This window comes from Ceratotherium simum, chromosome 10 (assembly GCF_057802395.1).
Source record: "Ceratotherium simum simum isolate JZ-2026a chromosome 10, ASM5780239v1, whole genome shotgun sequence".
In the NCBI taxonomy this organism is placed as follows: domain Eukaryota; kingdom Metazoa; phylum Chordata; class Mammalia; order Perissodactyla; family Rhinocerotidae; genus Ceratotherium; species Ceratotherium simum.
In genome coordinates this window covers 65,884,434-65,906,533 of record NC_141909.1, presented here as the reverse complement: position 1 = coordinate 65,906,533, position 22,100 = coordinate 65,884,434, and the positions used below count along the sequence as shown (strand labels likewise).

Here is a 22,100-nt window from a genome sequence, read left to right as displayed (position 1 = left end):
ACAGTGAACAATTTACAATAATGGAAGAAAGAGAAAAATCTACTTTGAAACAAGCCCAGAAACTCAGATGGCACAATGGGAGCTATTTAGTCTAAGTACAGAACGTCTTGTACCTGTCAATAAGCCATGAGGCATCACTTTATTACAGAGGAGTGTAATAACAGCTGTTCATAATTGTGTTCCGGAGTCTTCAAGCCTGTGCGTCCCTCCTCTAAACCACCACAGCACCCTTTGCTCTCCAATACCTCAATCCTTACCAAACAGAACAGTGAAGATGTCTTTCCTTGTCTTTTCACTTACTACACCATGAGCTTGCCTTTTACATCCATGTCCCTGGCACCAAGCATGGTGCCTAGTCCGTGATAGCGACTCATAATTACTCATACAATAAATGGATTAATAGGGCTGGCCCGGTGGCAGCATAGTGGTTAAGTTTGTGCACTCTGCTTTGGCGGCCCGGGGTTCGCGGGTTCGGATCCTGGGCATGGATCTGCTCACTGCTCATCAAGCCATGTTGTGGCGAGCGTCCCACATATAAAATAGAGGAAGATGGGCACAGATGTTAGCTCAGGGCCAATCCTCCTAAGCAAAAAGAGGAGGATTGGCACAATGGATGTTAGCTCAGGGCTAATCTTCTTCACCAAAAAAATAAACAAATAAATAAAAAAATAGATGGATTAATAAAATAGCTAGCAATGTATATATATTTTTATAGAAACAGTTATAGGTAAATATTGCTGAAGGTCAGTGAAATGCTTTTAAAACAAAATGTATAAAAAGACAAATTCCCCTAAGGGGGAGGTGGAAAAAAGATAAAGTGAACAGAGTAAACACAAAGATGTTTTTGAATTTAAAGAGTGTCAGCTAAGAATATAAACTACTAACATCTGTGAAGTCAGAAGAAAAACATCTAAAATATTGTGTTATGATAGCTCTAGCTTATAGATTAGTGGCAAAGCTTAGTTTTTCTTTAAATGACTCCAACTTGTTACCAAAGTTAGAAAAATCTTAAATAATTCTATAGAAAAGAAGCCAATTCTTTAACTAAAAGGAACGCCACCTTCCTCATGTGGGTGATTAGGCAGGTTTTCAATAGTACTTTTACTCACAGATGCCGAGATGCAGTAACGAATAATCACAGCCATTGTTTATTTAGTTTTATGTAAACTAACATGAGACTGAAAATTCACTGAATCACCTGTCTCTCACTAGAAGTCAAACTGCATACATTTGGATTATATCTTGTTTTTCTCTAAAGCAAACTAATTCATTGCCATTAAAATATTAATTAGGATGGGGAGCCGGCCCCATGGCCTAGTGGTTAAGTTCGGCACACTCAGCTTTGGCAGCCCAGGTTCGGTTCCCAGGTGTGGACCTACACCACTTGTCAGCAGCCATGCTGTGGCAGTGACCCACATACAAAATAGAGGAAAATTGGCACAGATGTTAGCCCAGGGTGAATCTTCCTCAAGCAAAAAGAGGAAGATTGGCAACGGATGTTAGCTCAGGGTAAATCTTCCTCAGCAAAAAAAAAAAAAAATTAATTCGGATGAATGGCCCAATAATCTTCAAATAATAAGGTAACGCCTGCATGGAAAACAGAACTATAAGGAATACATAAGTAGTATATAGAAGCTAAAAGATTGGAGGTAAATATTTGTAAATTAACCAGGTTTTAATATGATGCAATTATTTTGAATTCTGTTGAAGTAAGTTTTTTAATACTATAATTACCTTAAAAATAAAAGCATTGCTGAGCATGCTATTCATATTTTGTGATACGTCTTAATAAAAAGTTCCAATCTGAGGGGGTGGCGGGAGGGCAAAAGGGGTAAAGGGGCACATATGTATGGTGACAGATAAAAACTAGACTATTGGGGGTGAGCATGATGCAAGCTGTACAGAAACTGATATATAATAATGCACACCTGAAATTACATAATGTTATAAACCAATATGGCCTCAATAAAATAATTAAATTTTTTAAAAAGTTCCAATCTGGGCTGCAAAACCTATCCCAAAATACACGTCATTTAAACAAAGTTATTTAGACTTCCATCTCATACTTAATAAGAGCTAGGGGTAAATCCCCTAACATTTCATAATATCATTCTTTGTTTTTCATTCTGGTATGATTGCTTATGAAGGTTAAGAGGTGGCCATTAATCACCAGCCTGAACACACGAGGCTTACTCCTGTCTTTCCTGCTCAAAAATGTCCCCTTCTTCTCCTCTGAGGGTTTTTTTTTTCCTCCAACATGCCATGGGCACAAATTGAAACCAGGAAGCTGACAAGGCCAGTGCAGAATCTAATCCCTTTTCTCACTCTCATGATCCCTGTACCATACAAATTAGGAAGCTTTCCTCACTGCAGACAGCAGAAATACTCATTATTAGATGCACAAGTGTATATTTTTGTAGAACTCTTTAAAGTTGCGTTCATCTCTACTCATCGGTCCTAACTTGGTCTTTAAACCCCTTAGGCTAACTAGGAACTCTAAACATAGGCTCAATAACTATGGACTTTTTTTCCTTCATAACAACATCCGAAGCCTATTTAACTTTTGATAAGGCCTGCAAATAAGTTCATAAGTAGAGAAACCTGCACAGTATAGAAGCTAACATATGTCTTCAGACTCCTCCCAGTGAAAGATCTGGAATGCTGTCTAGGTGTGTTGAGTATCAAGAGTGATAGGGTCCTGATCCAGATTTTGCCATAACAGGTAAAAATGTGCACATTCATATTCACAATACCCAGATCACTTTTCTAGCCAAAACTCTCCCTAGAAATGGGTGAGGGATAGGGGCTGTCCGGTGGGTGGTGGTAGGAAGATGAAGGGAACCAACCCTGTGATTTTATGAATGTACTCCTGGCAGATTAGCTAAGAGTAATGGTCTAGAGTAGGCAATTCTTCTCCTCTACTAGAAGAATGTTTGATGTCAAGAAGCCCCTCTTTTATAAGAATTCTTGAAAAGATAAAGTTATGCATATTTTAGCCTGAAAAACCTAATTAAGACAAGTTGTCTTATACCTGACAAATAGTGTTCAGGTAAAGGGGTTTATACTTGAGGTTAGGAAGAAAGTAGGGAAATTGCAGAGCTGGAGGGCTAGCATGAAAAGAGTGAGAGCTCTGAATGACCAAAAGGTGATCTGACTATTCCAGAGAACAAGGACGCTATGGAGGAGGAGTTTACCAAGATGGGAGGTGCACAGAGACAAACTTTGCCTACTCGGCAACATCGCCTGGGTCCTTGGGGGAAGCCAGTGCAGAGTTCTAAACACTGGCCAGGTGTAGCCTTCCAAACTAGTCCAGATCCCTTAACTCTGACCTCGACTGCAGCTAGGGCAGTGCAGTCCATTTCCCTGTTCAGATTCGCTTAGTCCAGCTTCTATAAATTCTATCAGGTGTTTCCTTGTTTTGAGTCCCATCCCCCACCTATCCTGACCCTCCCATGTTGACAAAAGAGAGGCAAGAGTAAAAAAGAGAAGAAATATAGGTGTTCCCCACTGTCTCATTCACTTTGTTATCAGTAAGGTTCTAAAAGATATTTATGAGATTTTCCTCTCTTAAGAAAGCATTCTGAGAATTTTCTATATTCCTGAAAGATAGTTTTAGTATTCTTCTTTAAAAGGTACTCAAGGTCTGGTTTTCTGTTTGTGTGCATTTTCTCTTGTAAATATTTTCAGTTTCAGTTTCTTGAGGGCCCAAAGTGTGTACGTGTGTGTCTGTGTGTCTGTGTATGTGTGTATTCATTTGTTGCCCTAAATCTTCAGAGCACCTGGTATATATACTCTTCTACACATATATAGCCCCAATAGTGGAGCTAATTAACAATTTTCATTTTCATTTGGTTCTTCAGTGAATGAAAGATTCCCAGCAGAACTGGTTAATACTACAGCAACCAGTTGAGATGTAAATTGATGACTCAAAAATATCTTTCTGCTTCCTTCTAAAGTTGATGAGTACAGGGCTGTTGTACTCATTTTATATTTATTGATATTCCCATGGGAAGTAGTGACTGATCGAGGTGAGGAAGAAGTACAGCCTAGGGAACAATGTGCTTTCGGATTTTTTATCTGTTTATCAGCCTTAACGTTTTTGTCGCAGCATTATCCTCTATCCAAAACCCAGCTTAGCCCGTTCTTCCCGGGCTGGTTGTTTTAATAGCTTCAGAAGCATTCTTCTTAGTAAGCCTTTAAATCCCTTATCAGAGTTGGGCAGATCATAGGGTTCAAATATCCACAGGGAATAAGATCCAACTGGAAATGAGAGGCTGACATGGCTCATTGTACACTGTTAGTGATTTTAGCTGTGTTTTTTGGAACTGGCCAAAATCCTAATCTTTGTCTCTGCTGACATCTAATTCCACATTCAACTAATTAAAAAACAAGGCTGGGGCACTACACTGTTAAGGCACAAAAAAGCAAAGCCTGTGTCGCCAGCAATAAATGTGATTTCTAGGGAACAAGTATATCAGTAGTCAGTTGCGTTTACTTGAACTTTATTTTTCTTCACATTCTGCAAGCTAACATATTTATTTAACCATTCAGATTAGGAGATGGAAGTGCCTTGAACTGGAATCTGTATAGCTGATAGGAGGGGGAAATCCCTTAATTTTATGGGTTTTGTTCCTCAAGATTATGAAATACAATTCCAACTTTTGGTGTAAAATGTGGACAATTGAAAATTACGTTACTTGAATGCGATTGATACTATGCAAGACTCTCTACTCATATCTGGATTTTAAATGGTTTATACTCAGAGCCAACCTGTCCCAAAGTGCATTCTGTAGAACAGAGGCTCACATGATACCTTCGGAAATGGGTTCCCTGGTGAAATGAGATTGGAAAATGCTGCGTGCTCGATCCCTTCCTAGTACATGCTCAGTACACATTCCCATATTAAAGGCCTTAAGAATTGCTACAGTGAAGAATTTTGTTTACATAGCTTAATCCTAGGGTATTTCTCTCCTAGTTGACTCAGAGTGATTTTTTTAAAAACATACCTATTAACAGACAGGAAAAATAAGATTTGAAAAAGCTTATTTTGGGAAATGCTTCCCTAAATTGTTCAGTGAAAATCCAGGTAAAGGACTGTGTGCTCTCTATTTCTGGAGAATGTTTTGAACAGCATTTTCATTCTTTATGAAAACAAAAGTAAGGGTGTCTGGGTGTGTGTGTGTGCATGTGTACACACCAGCATACATGTGCACTTGAATATGTAGCATTTCTCCTTTCAGCTACAAAAAGGCATGGAAAGCTGGATGACATGTGTTCGGTGCCCAGCTTTGCCTTCCTACAGTAATGACCTTAGGAAGCCCTTCTGCTTCATACTCTCAACTCTAAAGTGTTTGGTGAAGCCTAATCTGCTGGAAAGCGCTAGAATGGAAATCATTGCCCACATGTGTGATTTCATACTAAAATCTAAATCATGCATACAGTATCACTTGGACGCAGTTTGCTGCATTCCTCGAGATCCTCACCCCTAACTTCCCAGGGGATTAGCCATAAATTTTGACTGAATAGGAAAACTACTGGCTCAACTACTTCCTACAACAAGAGAATAAACTCTCTGTACTAGAAACTATTCCACATCAATGATGGACTTGAAAAGTTCCGCATATTTATGTAAGAAGGGGAGACAACTTTATCATTTGACCACATGTATTATCAACTCATAAAAAAACATGGAATTTACAGAGAAAAGTCAGATAATATGTTTATGTTAGGTTATACACATTGATATGTTAGAATAGAATAAGTTAGACTAGGGATTCTCAGTAGCAAGATTGACATTTGGGGCCAGATAATTCTAATTCTTTGTTGGGCATTGGGGTCCAACTACCCTGTGCAATGGATACTCCCTGGCCTCTACCCACCAGACACCAGTAGCATCCCCTCACTCTCCCCCATTGTGGCAATCAAAAAATGTCTCCCAGCATTGCCAAATGTCCCCACGAGGGCAAAATCATTTACCCCTCCCCACTGAGAATACTAGTTTAAACTATGTTATGCGTTGTAAAGTCAATGTATTGGCTTTCCAAGTATGCCTTTAAAAATGTTTCTGCAACCCATGAATTCTCTGCAGTAATCATTGTCTCAAATCCTCAGAATATTCATTAAATGCCACCAGCATTGTATATTAACCAGATGAAGAAAAATGTGGTTTATCTTGACCTAAAAGAGAATTTTGTCACACTGATCCTCATTTTCTTTTTAAGAGAGAGAGAAACTTTTACCTGTGGTATGCATTTGGATTTTTACCAAATAGACACTTACATCCAAAACTCTTCCAAGAAATCTAGTCATTGTTTTTTTTTTTTAACTGCTCAAAATAAATGAGCTCTTAGAGTACCTTCCTTTAAACCATTTTCTTAAGGACAAAAAAAAAAAAAAGAAAAATTGTTAGAACTTCAGAATTTATGTACATTTAAATAAAGCCTGATGTTTAAACCCCTGAGTACATAGAAGGCCTAAATTTCAAATTTAGGTCTTAGATCTTCAAATAAAGGTCTTAGTTTCTCACCCCAATTTACTGCATATAATACTTATTATGAAAATTACTCATAAAGCTTGCTGATGTTAAGGTTTATTTAAAATTTTTTTAACCCAGAAGGCCATTGAAGGATACCTTATCATTTCTGCTAATAATGGCTTCTGATTACTAATAATATACTTTTCCCTCAGTAAAAAAAGTAATTTTGTTTAAACAGACAGGAGTAATGAGTTAAACACAAACTTTTTCTAACTGGAAAGTTACTTTTAGTTAGAAAGCAAGAATATCCAAGTTGTAAGTTATTTTTCAAACAGAACACTAAGTTTTTCAGTTTTAAAAAGACATCAGTGCCTTTCTACAACATACATATTACAGAGTGTAGACTATAGACCTTTTTGCTAAAATTCAGTGGAGGATAGGGTCCTTCTTCTTTATTGACTTCCCTCCATAACAAAGTTCGTTGCCAAAAGAATTTTAATACGAAGGAGTTCTTTGATGTGGCTGTTTGGCAAAAGTTTGTGTCTAATCTATTAGTTCAAGTATTCATGATATTAGCTGCTTATGGTGGGCATTTCTGGTGAACCATTTTATTTCTTCATGGGCACATGTTAATATTTAAAGATTCCTATTTTATTAGAGAGAAAACTTTTATTTTTCTTATGGCAATATTTATAGACTCATTTGTATCATCATGCAAGTTTTCCACTAGCAGAAAACCTATTTTGGGGGATATTTGTGAATGATATCTTTGATTCCTAGTCCACCTTTATTCTAATGAATCCTTGAATAAGTCTACCAAATTAATATTTCTCAGAGCAGAATTCAGATTATGTCTTTCTCTACCTTAAGTTTCCTTAACTGGCCCCCTCACTTTCCAGCTATCTCCTCCTTCTCTGCTTTGTTTCCGCAAACCCTACAAAGCTGGACTCTTTTATTGCTGCCCACACCATGCTGTCCTTCCCCTGCACCTGTTTTCTTGTAATTCCCTCCCCTCACTGTGGCACCATCCTTCCGTGTCCCTCCGTAGTTCCCCTTGTCCCAAGCCTTTCATGATCTCCTCAAGCGAATGTCCTCCCATCCCTCCTCTGAGCCCCAGGTACTATATGTTGACCATTTTACCTTACATTTTGTATTATAATTTTTATATGGTCTTTGGTTTACCCTCCTTACTAGAGTCTAAGTCTTACAGAATGAACTATATGCAAACCATCGTTATACTGTGTGCTTTGCACAGAGCTCTGTTCAAACAAACACATTGCCGTATGTTTTCCTTGTAGAAAAATAATGGTCTGAGGTTCTACAGCCATACAAACTTGTCTTTATACTCATTATGGTTTTTTTTTTCTTTTGGCAGTTAAATATGTAAATATTTTATATTTTATATTAATCGGAGACAGTAAAATCACCAAGGAGGGTTGTATTTGTAGCTCTGGCATAATTTTAAGGGGATCAGAGCAGCCCGCAAAGAGTTTGACTCATTAAATAATACTGCAAGTTAAGTACAAAAGCTAGGTTTGTAAAACTAATCTGAAATAAACGAGAAGAAAATGTGAAAAACAAACATATGACGTTGATAGTATTGTACTCCATCCGCTTGTTACCAAACCAAGTGGGCTCACCTTCTGGTGAGTTAAATAAGACTCTATACCAGTGGAAGTTGTCTCACAAAGTAAAGTGTATTTGCAGCAAATAGGAGGCCACGAGGAATCATTTCCAAAGTCATGGCATCCCTGAACAAAGGGAAGCAGGAACTTTTATTTGGTTGGGGAATGAATATTCAAAAGGGAGAGGAGGTGGGTATTCGCTTGCACAGGCTCAGTTAGAGAACATGCTTCCACATAATGAGCCTCCTCCTGGAGAGATCTTTGCATTAAAAATAAGGCAAAGGTCATGGGCATAGTTCTTGTGGTGAGGCTTGGTCAGTTTCAGGATGGTTGGTGGTTATATATCCTTAACATACAAAAAGGAAAAGAAACAACTTGGAAAAACAGTTAATTGCTTCCAAACCCACCTTTGAGTTTCTGGAGGCACGTAGTCGGTGATGCGCTCTCTCTCTCTTTCTCTCTCTCTCTCTCTCTCTCTCTCACTTTCCCTCCTCCCTCTCTCCTTCCTTCTTGACAGACATCAATGACAAGACTTTTTTTAGTTTGTCACAGGAGCAAAAGCCAGGTAACCAGGTGTGATTCCACATATTAAGTCTAGAAATCTAAAACTTCCAAATCTTGATTTTGCTGCTGAAAACAAACATACCTAAGAACATGTTACCAACTCAGATTTAAAAACAATAACAACAGATTAAACCAAAAATATCTTCAGCGAGTTCTGATTTAGCTCCAACATTCTAGGATTCTAAGTTAAAATTCACTCTCAATATTTTAATTCATAGAATGGCTCCCTAATTATTAATTAATTATTAATTAATCCCTCCATCCCAGCCACCAAATTTACATTTTGGTAAAAATAGAAACAAATTAGGTTAAAGAAGTTTTTTTTTTAACAGTCAGATTAAAGCAGTTCAAGCGTTTTTATTCTTTTATATTTTTGCCTCAATGTGAATATAACATGTTTTCAAAAGATAATCCAAAATATAGCTCCAACTGTAATCCTTGTTAATTGTAATGGCTGTGTCTCACAGTAATGTGCATGGTGCTGTTATGTAAATAGGAATTAGAAACGACCTCACTTCACAGGGAATTAACTAAATGGTGCTAAACCGGTTACTCTGAGAGGTGCACAGAGAACCAAGGCTTTCATTTCCCTGTGGAGTCCCCTTGGGGTGGGGGAGATGTCTGGCGCCACAAAAGGAATTAGGCTCTGGTTTGAACAGAGACCTGAAGGCTATTAAGTTTATTTTAAGAATGTGTTGCCAGAGATCTAATAAATTTATATGTACCTCCAGGCAGTGCATGCATGAAGTCTTGCTGCGCCAGGTGTTTTGTTTTGTGTTTTTTCCTTTCCCCAGAGGCAGGAGAGGGTGCAGATCTTCTTGACAAACTTAACTCAGCTTTTGATGACACACTTGTTTCTGGGAAAGTATAGAAGTAAAAATTTTTTTAAATTTTACTTCTATTTGTTAATGGAACAAATATGATAGAAAATTATTTCTGGGCAGCTTTAAAAAGAAATAAGTCCCCCCAAATTTAAAATATACTTTATAATTTCATATTGTTTTAAACACAATTTTTTATGATTTTTATGCTTAAGAACAATATTTGAGATCACAGTCTATTAAACGGAAAGACCACTAGACTAGATGTGAAAAACCCTTTCTTCCTCTTCTGCAAATAGCTGCTTTGCAATCTTATTCAAATCACAGCCTGTCTGGCTCTCGGTCAAATGAGCAATGAGGAAAAAATGCAATCCAGGGTTCATTCCTGCTCCAAAATGCTTGGAGTTTGTATTCGTATTGTTCACCAACATCATTATTTCTTGAATTAGTTTGTATTCTTGTTTAAAATACAGTATCACACTTACATTTTCAGGAAAAAAGCTTCCTTGGCCACTCATATTACAGCATGAAGATGACTAAGTTACCTTTCAATGCAGACTGCACGTGATCATCTCGTAACGTGCATGTTGTCAATATGTTTGCTTTCTCCTTTGTCCCTTGTAGAGGGACACCTGAACTCGTTATCGTAGGCGTGCATGCCAACAGTGAAGACATTCATTCCACTGGGTTTAAACTTCTAGTTAAGAAAGCAAAGTATTGCACAATTAAATCAGGTTCAATTAAGGAAATATTTTTAAGCCCTAGGTTAGGAGAGGTAAACTCACAGTTCTCCCCTTTTCTTTTTCTTTTTGTTACAGAGGCTGAAAATAAGCACGTTCCTTTTTTTTTTTCGGGCTGGAGTTGGGGGAGGGGGCTGTACTTACAGAAATGTGGGGGATTCCTGCAGGCTCTGGCTTGCCCACTCTGACCCAGCCATGGCCTGATGGAGCACATCATTCAGCCTGGAAGAAGTGTTTTTCTTCCAGCTTCCCTGGCTTTTGGCTGTGGCCCCAAATTCACTCATGAAACAACAGGGTCTCAGCCTTTGCTTGTGTTAATTTTCCTATGATTCAGTCTCAAATATTTCAAAACTGACCTTCCTACCCTTTGTTTTTCCACTAATTCTTACCATTTGTCGGCCTTACTATTCATTAGCACAAGAGGGTTTGCTGATAGTAGACGGAAATGCACTCAGATCATCGGTTTTGCTTCTATTCAATAGCACTCATTTATAAATTAAGTTAAAGCAAATGAAAATTAAGCTAGAGTCGCCTGTAAACAGAATATCGACCTAAATGGAGTAATCTAATTACTCAGAGGAAGTGTAGAAGGAATACTGGAAGGCTGGATTTGAATTCTGGATCTAGGGCCGGCCCGGTGGCGTAAGCGGTTAAGTGCACGCACTCCGCTGCGGCCGCCCGGGGTTCGCTGGTTCAGATCCCGGGCGTGCACAAACGCACCGCTTGGCAGGCCATGGTGTGGCGGCGTCCCATATAAAGTGGAGGAAGATGGGCACGGATGTTAGCCCAGGGCCAGTCTTCCTCAGCAAAAAAAGAGGAGGATTGGCAGATGTTAGCACAGGGCTGATCTCCTCACAAAAAAAAAAAAAAAATGAATTCTGGATCTATCACATACTATACCTGCAGGAATTTAAAGTGAGAATTTAATCTGACACTCACCTCCTCCATAGAATGTGGGAGTGCCTAACTTGCAGGGTTATTGTGAGATGCATTGAGATAATGTACATGTTATCAAAATCATACTGACCATGGTCCTCACTGTATGTATCCAGCTCTCCTCTCTAAGCTTTTCCAGGGTCCCTAAGGCTGAGCTGACATTCAGCCAGTTTACACCTGCTTTCAAGTGAGTTCCAGTTGTTTTTGGCCGGTGTCTTTTAAGATTGGTCAGTGCCTGTGTTGTGCCCATTCTGGTTGGTCAAAACCCATGCTTCTGCCCAAGGGTAGGTGTTCTCCACCAAAGCCCGGTCCCACAATATCAACACAGCTCTGCCAGGAATCCCAGTTGCTATGTCTAGTTCTCCCATAACAGGGATCTGCCAGTGCCCCAAAAGCCTCTGGGAGTGGGTACCAGAGCTGTGTGGTGATCTTTTCTGTTATTCTGTTTTGAAAGAGAAGGATGTCCAAAAGAATGCTGCTTGGAACCTGATATGAAAAAGAGATCAATTAAGCATCTCTTACATTTCCACTTAGGGTTTTCTCTTTTCCTGGGACCCAACATTCATCCAGGAGCCTGGGCACAAGTTAGAGATAAGTAACACTCTTACACTGTACTCTGAATCCCTACTTTGCTCTGATTTTTAAGACTTTGTACGGTCTGCTTTATTGTGCCTGACATTCATTTCTATTATGATGAGTTCTCTCTCCAGAGGCTCCTTATAGCCCGAGAAAATCAGCTTCTGTAAGGTCTGTTACTCCAGCTCCCCAGACAAGCATAGATGGGCATGAATCCCAGATGTGGGCTGTTGCTTAAACTGAGACCCTAGAACAAATTATCCAAAGATTTTCTAGCAGGATTAGGAGTTATTCTGCATCAGAATTCATCCATGTATATTATTTTCCTATAGGTTAAAAATTATCCTATAAATTCTCTTCGTATATTTTCAAATTATGCCAAGTAACTATGTGGGGGCCAGTACACCCTTCACCCCTGAGCCACAACTGTGTCTGCAGCCAGATGTGAGGGAAGGAGGCCAGGGTTGCCCATCTGAGAAGGCACTGAAGGTTCCTTCCAGTTCACACTCCTGGGCATGTGCCGGGGAAAGGGAGGATTAAAGGGAGGCAGAATGTGTGTGGAGGCAGAACACTTTTCCTCTCCCTGTGCCTCATTCTGTGGTTTCCCAAAGACTAACTTAGTGTGACTTGTATTGAGTAAATATGATTAATTCTCGTTATTCGAGGTAGTTATGTTCCATAAAATCACTGTGAATACTGAATGATTGCTCCTAGGGGAGATAGAGAGTTAGGCTCCCTGCAAGCCTCTGATCACAACATTTCATTAACCAGTCAATACATAACCTTGTTTTACAGGTATTTGTTTAAAGACACCTTGTTTATACACATTATGTTGTTGATTCATTAACAGTGCACTCATGGCTGACAGCACTGTAACCTATGCCTGAACAAGCTTATCTTACACATGCATTTTCTCCATAAGATACACCACAGCCTTCTTGTGCTTAGGAACACTGGACAGCACTCTGGCACTATGATTAGGAGACATTTTAATCGGCAAAATCACCAAGGAAAAGCACACAAATGTGAAAAATGTGGCACTAAATAGACTGTGACAAGGACACATTTACAGTATGAAAACTGAAACAAGAAGGCAGAGCATCAAGTAATGCAGATTTTTCAAAGCTGCTCTGCAAGTGTCTGCAAATGAGCACAAAAGCACTTCGGGTATCGCTTTTGGAGTTACAAACAAATTTTAGCGGGTAGACAATTTGCAAATATGAAATCCAGGAATAATGAGGATTGACTGTATATCAGCCTCTGGTATAGTAGATGAATAGGAATTCAAGTCTTTGTAACGTCACGTACAAATACCAATTATACACCCATTATGGGTTATATGTGGCCAAATCATGTCCCTGTGGAGCAAAACCATGTGTGGTAAAGCAGATTGTGATGCTCTTGGCTTCTAAGATGAATGTTGGTATTTTTGTCAGCCCATCTCCACCTCCACATCACCGAGCAACTTATCTTTAGAGCCTACAGAAGAATAGAGGGTAGAGTGTGAACTAATCCATACTGGAGCTCCATTCCATGTAGTTCGTGTGACAATTACCAAGATATCATAGCTGCATCTATGCTTTTGGTTGTGAAAGGTGTGCTTCTAGGTGCCTTTCCTGAGAATAGCCTGAAAGACTGTGAGTGTGTTATCCAGTAGAGGTCAATATGTGCTGGGCCTATTTCTTTACACCTCTGGGTCTTGTGTCATGCCACTTCTCTTTCCATACATTTCTATATATATTCTCTGTATTTTATTGTGGATCTGACCCCTTGTGCTGTGCTGCCTCTTAGAATGTGCATGACAGTGGGAATGGTGCGGGTAGGTGTGTACAGAAGGGAGGGAGAAGATAACATATCAATTATCAAAAGTTGCATTGCCAGCAATTTTTGAATAGCTTACTATTATTAAGTAGCCTATGGAATTATAAAATCTATTGATAATTTTTCTGGGTCTGTCTCCCAGTGCTTCAGGAGCCCTATCAGTCATAGTAAGGCAGAGCTGCCCTGAGGTCAAGGTTCTTCATCTCTGGGTGTCTGGGTCACCCACCACCCCTCCCAGGGCAGATTTTGGATCCATCCTGACTACTCCCTCTTTGTCTTTAATATCCAATCACTTACATAGGAAAAGGAGACAGAAGTAAATATTTAGTAAATATCCTGAGATCCTATCGAAAGGAGTTGTTTGAGTTCCCTTTTTACTGGATTTCTTATCTCTGTTCTTATATTTAATCTTCCAGGAACACCTTCCCCCCATCTCTCTGAATGTTCAAATACCATCCTGTACTTAAGCCTCCATTTAAACACTGTCTCTTCCATAAGGTTGTCTTTGATCCCCTCAGGTTAAAGTAATCCCTCCCTCTTGTGAACTCCCACAGCTCCTTATCAGTGCCTCTCTCACAACACTTGTCAGTCTCTAGCTGACACACATTATCTATGTACTTGTGTCTCTCCCTTAGTTGAATCTCAACTCCTGGGGTGGGGGTGGGGGAGCTGGGAGGGGGTGGGTATTTTTAAGAGCCAAGTTGGCTTCAACTTGATGGTTTTCAGTAAACAGTAAAATCCACCTGACTTTAAGGGCCAGAGGACAGGATTCCAGGAGCTCTCAGAGATTCTCATACAGAAGATTCTAAGGCAAAGCGAAGTTTAAAAGAAGATCATTCTAGCACAGAAATGGCAATGAAATAAATTTCTTACTTTAATTTTTGATTCTCACAATGATTAACAACATTGATGCTGACGGTAGTTGCATGGTTGCTAATAAGTATCCTTATCTTCTAAGAGAATAAGGCTGTTTAAAAGTCAAATTATCTAATTTTCCCAATGAATTAGGTAATATTGTTATCTTATTCTTTCCTAATATAAGTATCTATTTCTATTTCTGATTTAAAGAGCCATATCCAGCTTTTTAGTAGCTGTTTGTTTGATTTCCAATTCAGCCTCCAGGCTGAACTTTTTTCTGGGCAAATGGAAATTTAGCAAGCTAGAAAAATATTACCAATAGGATTATGTTCTATTGGTAACTAATTTTCCTCCAAGAAAAATTTTGTCAAAAATTTTTGAAAAAAATTGTCAAAGCTAAGTGGATATGCAGAAATTACCCTTTATCAAGGACAAGTCAAAGTTGTGACACTAGTTTCATATTGAAGAAGTATGCTTTGTCTTTGGAGAAGTCAGGCAGCCCTGTGTTCTTAGGGAGGGCTAATTGAAGATTATGATTCTTTGTTATTCTAAAAAAACTGTTGTGTTCCCACTGAAAAAGAAAATGAAAAAGGCTAAAGACCAGCTGGAAATGTTCAAAAGAGGTCTTTTCATCAAAACCTTAATGGCTTTGGTGTCAGAGTTTGAGGACAAAGCATTTGGGAGTGTGGTTATCAGCTGTCAGGCACCTGTTGTATGGATTTATGACACGTTACGGACTTTAATTTGTTCCCAATGAGACATTGAGACTAGTTCCTTGTGCATCATAGATGACAGAATCTACTTTAGAGAGGCAAAGAATCACATTGAAGTAAAAATTTGTCAGTTTTTTAAGTTATCTAAAATTTTGCATTCAGTAAGCTATAGCTGTTATTATTAAAAGTGTCAACATTGATTATTCCCATATATTAAGGTTTTAGAGGAGTTTACAGGGTATGTAATAAATGAATAAATAACCTGTCTTTCCATTCTTTAGATAAAATACAGACTTCCATTCAAGGTCAGTTTTAATAACAAGAGTTACCATGAACTACAGCTTAGTTCCTCAAATCCCTGTATCACTCCTGCATACTAAGTTGTAGCTGAGATTTTAGAATTCACATGTATATAAATCAGAAGAGTTATGTAGTATTTAATTCTATTCAGAGCTAAGCTTTATATGCTTCATATTGTCCAGCAAAATATCTACTTAAAAATCCCTCATTTCGGGGCTGGCCCAGTGGTGTAGTGGTTAAGTTCTCGCGCTCTGCTTTGGCGGCCTGGGGTTCGCAGGTTTGGATCCCGGGTGCGGACCAGCGCACCGCTTATCAAGCCATGCTGTGGCAGGCATCCCACATATAATATAGAGGAAGATGGGCACAGATGTTAGCTCAGCAAAATCTTCCTCAGCAAAAAGAGGAGGATTGGCAACAGACGTTAGCTCAGGGCTAACCTTCCTCACCAAAAAAAAAAAAAAAAAAATCCCCCATTTAGAGTGAATGCCAAGTGTCTAAAACCATTGCCCTGGAGCATGTCACTGTCTCACAAAGCAAAGTTTCTCCGTATTGTTTCTGAATTTTATTTCAGACAAAACCTCAAGGTGGCAGACATAAGAAATCTTGGCAAACTTGTTCAGTGTGTCACTTGAAACCCCTGATTAACCAGTAACCTGGCACCCTCATCCTTCCAGAACATAAGCACCACCCAGAAAATAAGCTTTATAAATCTGTAAGTAGAGATGAAATTAGCTATCCCTGAGACCCTCCGTGCTACTTCATAATGGAATGGAAGGGTTAAACAGGCCTTTAGTCATCAATAACCCCTGGAGGTGCCATTTAGATAAACACGAATTCTAGTAATTCACATTCATAGGTAATCACTTAAAATCTTTACACAGTGTTCAAGAATAGAAGTGTGCAAGACATTTCAGAAAGGATGTCATTAAAAACAATTACATTTTTTTAAAAAAGATTCAGTACTGAAAGAGATTCATTGCATTTACATAGGACATTTATATTCCCCAATAGATGAAGCACTACTGAACTTCTTTCAACGAAGACATTAGAGTGTCGAATTCATTTAATAGGCCTTTTTCTAACAGTGAGCAAAATGGACTCTGTGCGCTCCTGGATCATATGTTGCATTGAGGGGGACAGAAAGTGAACAAAGAAAAATCAGTATGTATAGATATGAGGTTGTGAAAAGCACTGCGGAGAACAGTGAATCAGAATACAGGGGCTGGAGAGTGCTGAGGTCTGCACTGTGGCCTGCTGTTCCCCAGAGCGGCGAGGGAAGGCCTCATTGACTCAATATTCTTAAAAACTAATATTTAGAAGATGACATTTTCTGGAAGATTTCAGGAAAGAGTTAGGAGCAAATATTAAAATTAGCTAAAAATTGTCAAAATTTAGAGAAATAGAGAAACCATATTCTCAGTGATCTCTTATTCTTAGGTATAGCGGAAAGAAAGTCAGGAATAAAGTATACAGAACTAGAAAATACAATTTATTTGTTAAACAAGAGTTATTGAATAGGTCAGAGGTTATTAACACATTTCAAATAAGACTGTAGTGTGTGCTTTGTTTGTGTAAGCTGAAAACTATTATGAAAAAAGGAATAAAATAAATAGGAGTCACAAAGTAGCCACTTTACTTCTAAAAATGATACTTATTCCATAGGTTTCTCCAGTCAAGGGATAAGTCTTCAGTCCTCGTTGTGTCCCATGCACTACATTGGACTTGGAGACCAGAGGGATGAATTTGACCAGTGCCTGTCCTGGGGAGCTCAGGCAGTTAGAAGCAGACACGTGCATGTAGATACAGAATGGAGATATAGAAGCACGCACAGCTAAGCCAGGCTTCCTGAGCAGCAGGCAGGTGAGTGGGACCTGAACAGATTGTTAGGAGGAGTAGGAAAGCTAAGGATATTCTGGGCAGAAGACATGGCCCATGTATGAGCACCCACCATGTTCAGAAAATGGTGAGAAGATGGATGCGACTGGATGTTTCTGTACAAGGAGAAGTGATGGGATGTGAAGCTGCAGGTGTTAAGAATGGACGAGGAATGGCTTGGGAGAGCATGACAAGAAGTTTGGAATAAAATCTGGGACTTGCTGGAACCACAATCTAACTGACACAGAAGTGGGGCATAAAGTTGTTTCCATGTAATAATTACTGGAGAAATCAGAGATGTTTTATATATTAATTTAATGGATTAAATATTATTCTATTCTTTCTTTTCTATTCCTTTCTAGAGGAAATGTTCCAAGTAACAGAACATAAACACAATAATTAAAAATATGTATTTTTAAAGATGATAAGACCAAATGCTGGCAACAGTAAAAGAATGAATGGCTACTCTCAATGTCTGACAAAAATTAGTACAATGAGTAAATTTGTACAATTAAACAATATGAGAGGATATCCGATCAAGTGCAAAACCGTGCAGAGTCATCAATATGTGAACAGCTGCAGAGTCACAGAGATGAGAGGGCTGAGGACGCCGCAGGAGGCGTCATGAAGGAGGTGGTAAAGGGAGCCTCTGAGGAGTGGGAAGTGTGAGCAAAAGAACGATGGCGTCATCATTTTAGGCAAGAGGACAGAGGTGACAGGAAGAGTGGGGGTGGCGAGTCCGTGGAGCAGCAAGCCTCTTGGCTGGACCTCGGAGTGAGCAGATTAGAAGGCAACGGGAATGAGACAGGGTAGCTCAGGGCAAAACGGGAAATCCCGGAAGATGGCCTGACTTGATGTGTGCAGCAGCTGCAGGGAAACGGACCAAGGAGAAATGAGAGCGAGCGGATTTAAGGCAGATTAGTAGTCGGGCAGCGGGCAGGCAGGGTGGATTTGAGCATGCGCGGTGTGGTTGCGGAGAGCGCGCTACCATTTGTTGAACGATCTGTGTCCCACACTGTACTGTATGCGTATAGGGGTTATCTCACTTGATCCTCACAGCTGACTCCCGCATTAATTAATATTACTGTCATTTGACTCTCCAGATGAGGAAACAGGCCTAGGGAACAAACTTGCTCAGAGTCAGGCAGCAGATAAGTGAAGTGGGCCCTCGACTCCAGGCCTGAGGAGCCGCCAGCCCATGGCCTCTCCTCTCCAGAGCGGCGCCCAGCGTGCACAAGATGTTAGCCATAATAAGGTCATAAGGATAAAATGTGGAGTGAACTTCCTGCTCTCCAATCTATTTATATTTTATATTTTACAAGTTAACTAAGAAAATTGAAAGGTCCGTAATCCCATCAATTTAAAACACCAAACAGCTCCGTTTTACATAGCCACCTTCACAGCATCAATACCATTTGTTTTAGTGTTATTTCAACAGAAATTTCATATTTATTGTTTAATGACTGAATAACATTTCACTGATTTGATCTACCACAATATAGTAAACTACGTTTTTCAGGTTAGGGTCTATTATAGAAAATCTTGCAATGAATAGTTCCTTGCAAAGATATTTTTGCTTCTCTTCCAGCAAAAGTCCCCCAGAACAACTTAAAAGATCAAATGGTATGAACATCTTTATGCCTCTTGCACACATTGCTGTGTAGCCAAAAGGCTTGTGCTAATTTACAATTCAAACCACAAGAAAACCAATTTCTCCACATAATTCTAGCTGTACTAGGTATTTCTTTAATCTTTAGTACGTGTCAATTGATAATTCAAAGTCACTGCAGTTTTTATTTTTCAAACTTTCCACCAAAGATGAACATTTTTTCGTGTATTTATTCATTCGTTGTTTCTCCTTGTGTAGATTTTTTGCCCTCAGTCTATTAAAGTCTTGATGTTTTCCTGTCTCGTTTCTTTTTCTCTCTTGTATCGCTCTTTCTGTGCATCTCTCAGAAAAGAAGAAACTGAATTAAAATTGTGCCTCTAGCTGTGTTTATTATTTGGGCTTTTTTCCACCCTTTTACAGAAAGACTTAAAAGAAATTACTGATGCCTTTGTTTATAAACCTCACCTGACTCTGAAATAATTGCCGCAGATCAGAGGAAGCGGAGGGATAGTGCCGAGTGATCAGCTGATAACCATTTCTCCTTTCCTTTACCTAGCACAACAGCTTTCACATTAGAGAGATCACACACGAGGATTATTTTCTCCTGATGGGAAGCCAACTCCATTTTAGTGGGAAGGGGGGAGGAGAAAGCCTTATCTTCAGAGTAGAATGGAATCAATGAAAAGAGCTGTCTGTTTGCTCTAAGGAATGGAGTGGAACATAGTGGGGAAGGGAGGCGGAGAAGGGATATTTGTTTTTTCTTAAGTGGTTATAATTAAAGCCTTCCACCCAGTTGCTCAGTGAACCAGAAAAAGGTATTTGTGGAGTTGTGTGTGTCTTTAACTTCACAAATGAGCCTGACAGCCTTTTCTATAGACAAACTTGCTCTCCAGCGGCACCTTGTGGGCAGTGAGTCATCCAGCAACTTGGATGCTTGATTTTACGATTAAACCAAACTGCTTCTGGTAGTGGTGCACTCCTTCCCCTTCACCCCCTTCTTCTCCTAAAGATTTTGTGAAGATTATATCAGCTATTGTATTTCTATATAACAGTCGCTGAGCAGTAGGCTGTATCTCGTTGTACGTATTCTAGATTTGTTTGTCAAACCAAGTAGCTATAGTTATTCTTAATGTTGCATCATTAAAGTAGCCTGTGGAATTTTTAAGGTCACTCATTCAAGAAAGCACTAACTTGGGGCTTTAAATTTTTGTTTTCCAGGTGGAAACAAGTTAACCAAGCAGCATTTTCGTCTGAATTGGGCATGGATCTCCTTTGAAAAGGAATATTACCTGATCAACGAGGACTCCAAATTTCTAGATGTCGTTCTGAAACGTAGAGGCTACTTGGGAGAGACGTCATTTATAAGTAAGTTTAATTTGCATGTCTGTCTCAAAATCTCATTTTTCTAGCAAAAGTTCATAATTTTACAATGATTAAAATATGTTGAGCTTACTGCTCTAGTTTTAAAGTTTAGGGAGATGTTATCATTTAAAGGTTCTTTAACTGCTGAAGAAACATGCCAGAAGTTTTGTGTCAAGGCTAAGTCATAGAGACAAAAGGCTGCAAAAATAGGAAATGTGTAACCAATATATATATCTCTTCAAACCTTCTACCAACATATGATCTTTCTCTGATATAAAATAACTTTACAAAAATGGCAGTAATCACTTATAAGTTAAAAATTTTTAAATGTCATTAGATCTTAGACTAGGGTTAGGCAAATCTATAATTTATCCATAAAAGTCTGCTGAAATAGTGTAAAACTTTTGTGAAAGCTACTTTAATAATAAGTAAAGAAAAAACTATTCAGTAACATATTAGGCACTGAAGTGTAATTTACTATGTTTGTTGCATTGAATGCTCTGGTGGGTCACGAAAAGTTTCAAGAACCTCAACACTAGACAAAAGGCATGTGTTGTGACTGTTTTTCGTAACCAACAGTCAAGTGTTAAATACTAATCCTTTTCTTTTTTAAGAGTCAAAAGCAACTGAATAAAATGTTTTTTCAACTCCAGTTCAAGCTCACGTTCAATTTCATATAAGCATGAGAGAGAGAAAAGAAGGTATAGTGGTAATTTTAAGCAGTGATATAGTTGGCACAAAATATTTGGTATGTTGATGGAAAATGAAAGCACCCCAAGCAATTTTATTTTTGGTACCGTATGTTTTATACACATAAATATAATATGGGCTAATAGAACTTTCATGGAGTAAAAGAGTTTTCATTGAGGGAGAGTGTCAACTTAAGTAGGAATCTAGAAAAATGTTGGCAAAAAAAGTTGGAAGCCCTGTGTTTGTCTTCAAAATGATTATATGAAATTTTACTGGTCTATGACATTTAAAAGCCTTAAACAGTAGATCCCTATCAACACATACACACAAGAACATGCACACACACACATACCAAACACACACCACACACACACCACACACCATACCTTTGCCACAGCCACAATCACCGCCTGCCCCCCACGATTTCCCCTGTTGTTTGGATGCTGGATAATAATTACCCCTTACTTCAAAAATGCTTTTTGTTTTTTAACTTTAGAAGAGGAGTTTTCACACTATGTTCTGCCTATTCCTCGAGGTTACTTTGGCTCCAGGGGGGCTGGTCCACCTGTAGACCCATCCTGCATGCAGCTGGGGCAGCTCTGGTTCCATCTTTTTTTTTTTAATTTTATTGAAGTCATATTGGCTTATAACATGTATAATTTCAGGTGTACATTATTATATATGTTTCTTTTTTTTTTTTTTTTTTTTTTTAAGATTTTATTTATTTATTTTTCCCCCAAAGCCCCAGTACATAGCTGCCTGTCATAGCTGCACATCCCTCTAGTCGCTGCATGTGGGACGCGGCCTCAGCATGGCCGGAGGAGCGGTGCCTCGGTGCGCACCCGGGACCCGAACCCGGGCCGCCGGCAGCAGAGCGCACGCACTTAACCGCTAAGCCACGGGGCCGGCCCTATATATGTTTCTATATAGACTGCATTGTGTTCACCAATAGTCTAGTTTTTATCTGTAACCATACATATGTGCCCCTTCACCCCTTTCACTATCCTCCCACCCCCTTCCCCTCTGGCAACCACTAATCTGTTCCACTTATCTATGTGTGTGTGTGTGTGTTTATCGTCCACATATGAATGAAATCATATGGTATTTGTCTTTCTCTGTCTGGCTTATTTTGCTT

The 22,100-nt window shown here is 39.1% G+C and overlaps 1 protein-coding gene across 1 annotated transcript in view; it reads left to right on the top strand.

The window, feature by feature from the left end:
* FREM2 (FRAS1 related extracellular matrix 2) overlaps positions 1-22,100 on the top strand; it is a 172,796-nt gene that overhangs the window by 56,362 nt on the left and 94,334 nt on the right. The window contains exon 3 of the mRNA XM_087436139.1: positions 20,132-20,278. Coding sequence (XP_087292265.1) covers positions 20,132-20,278 — 147 coding nt within the window. The remainder of the gene's footprint in view (positions 1-20,131; positions 20,279-22,100) is intronic.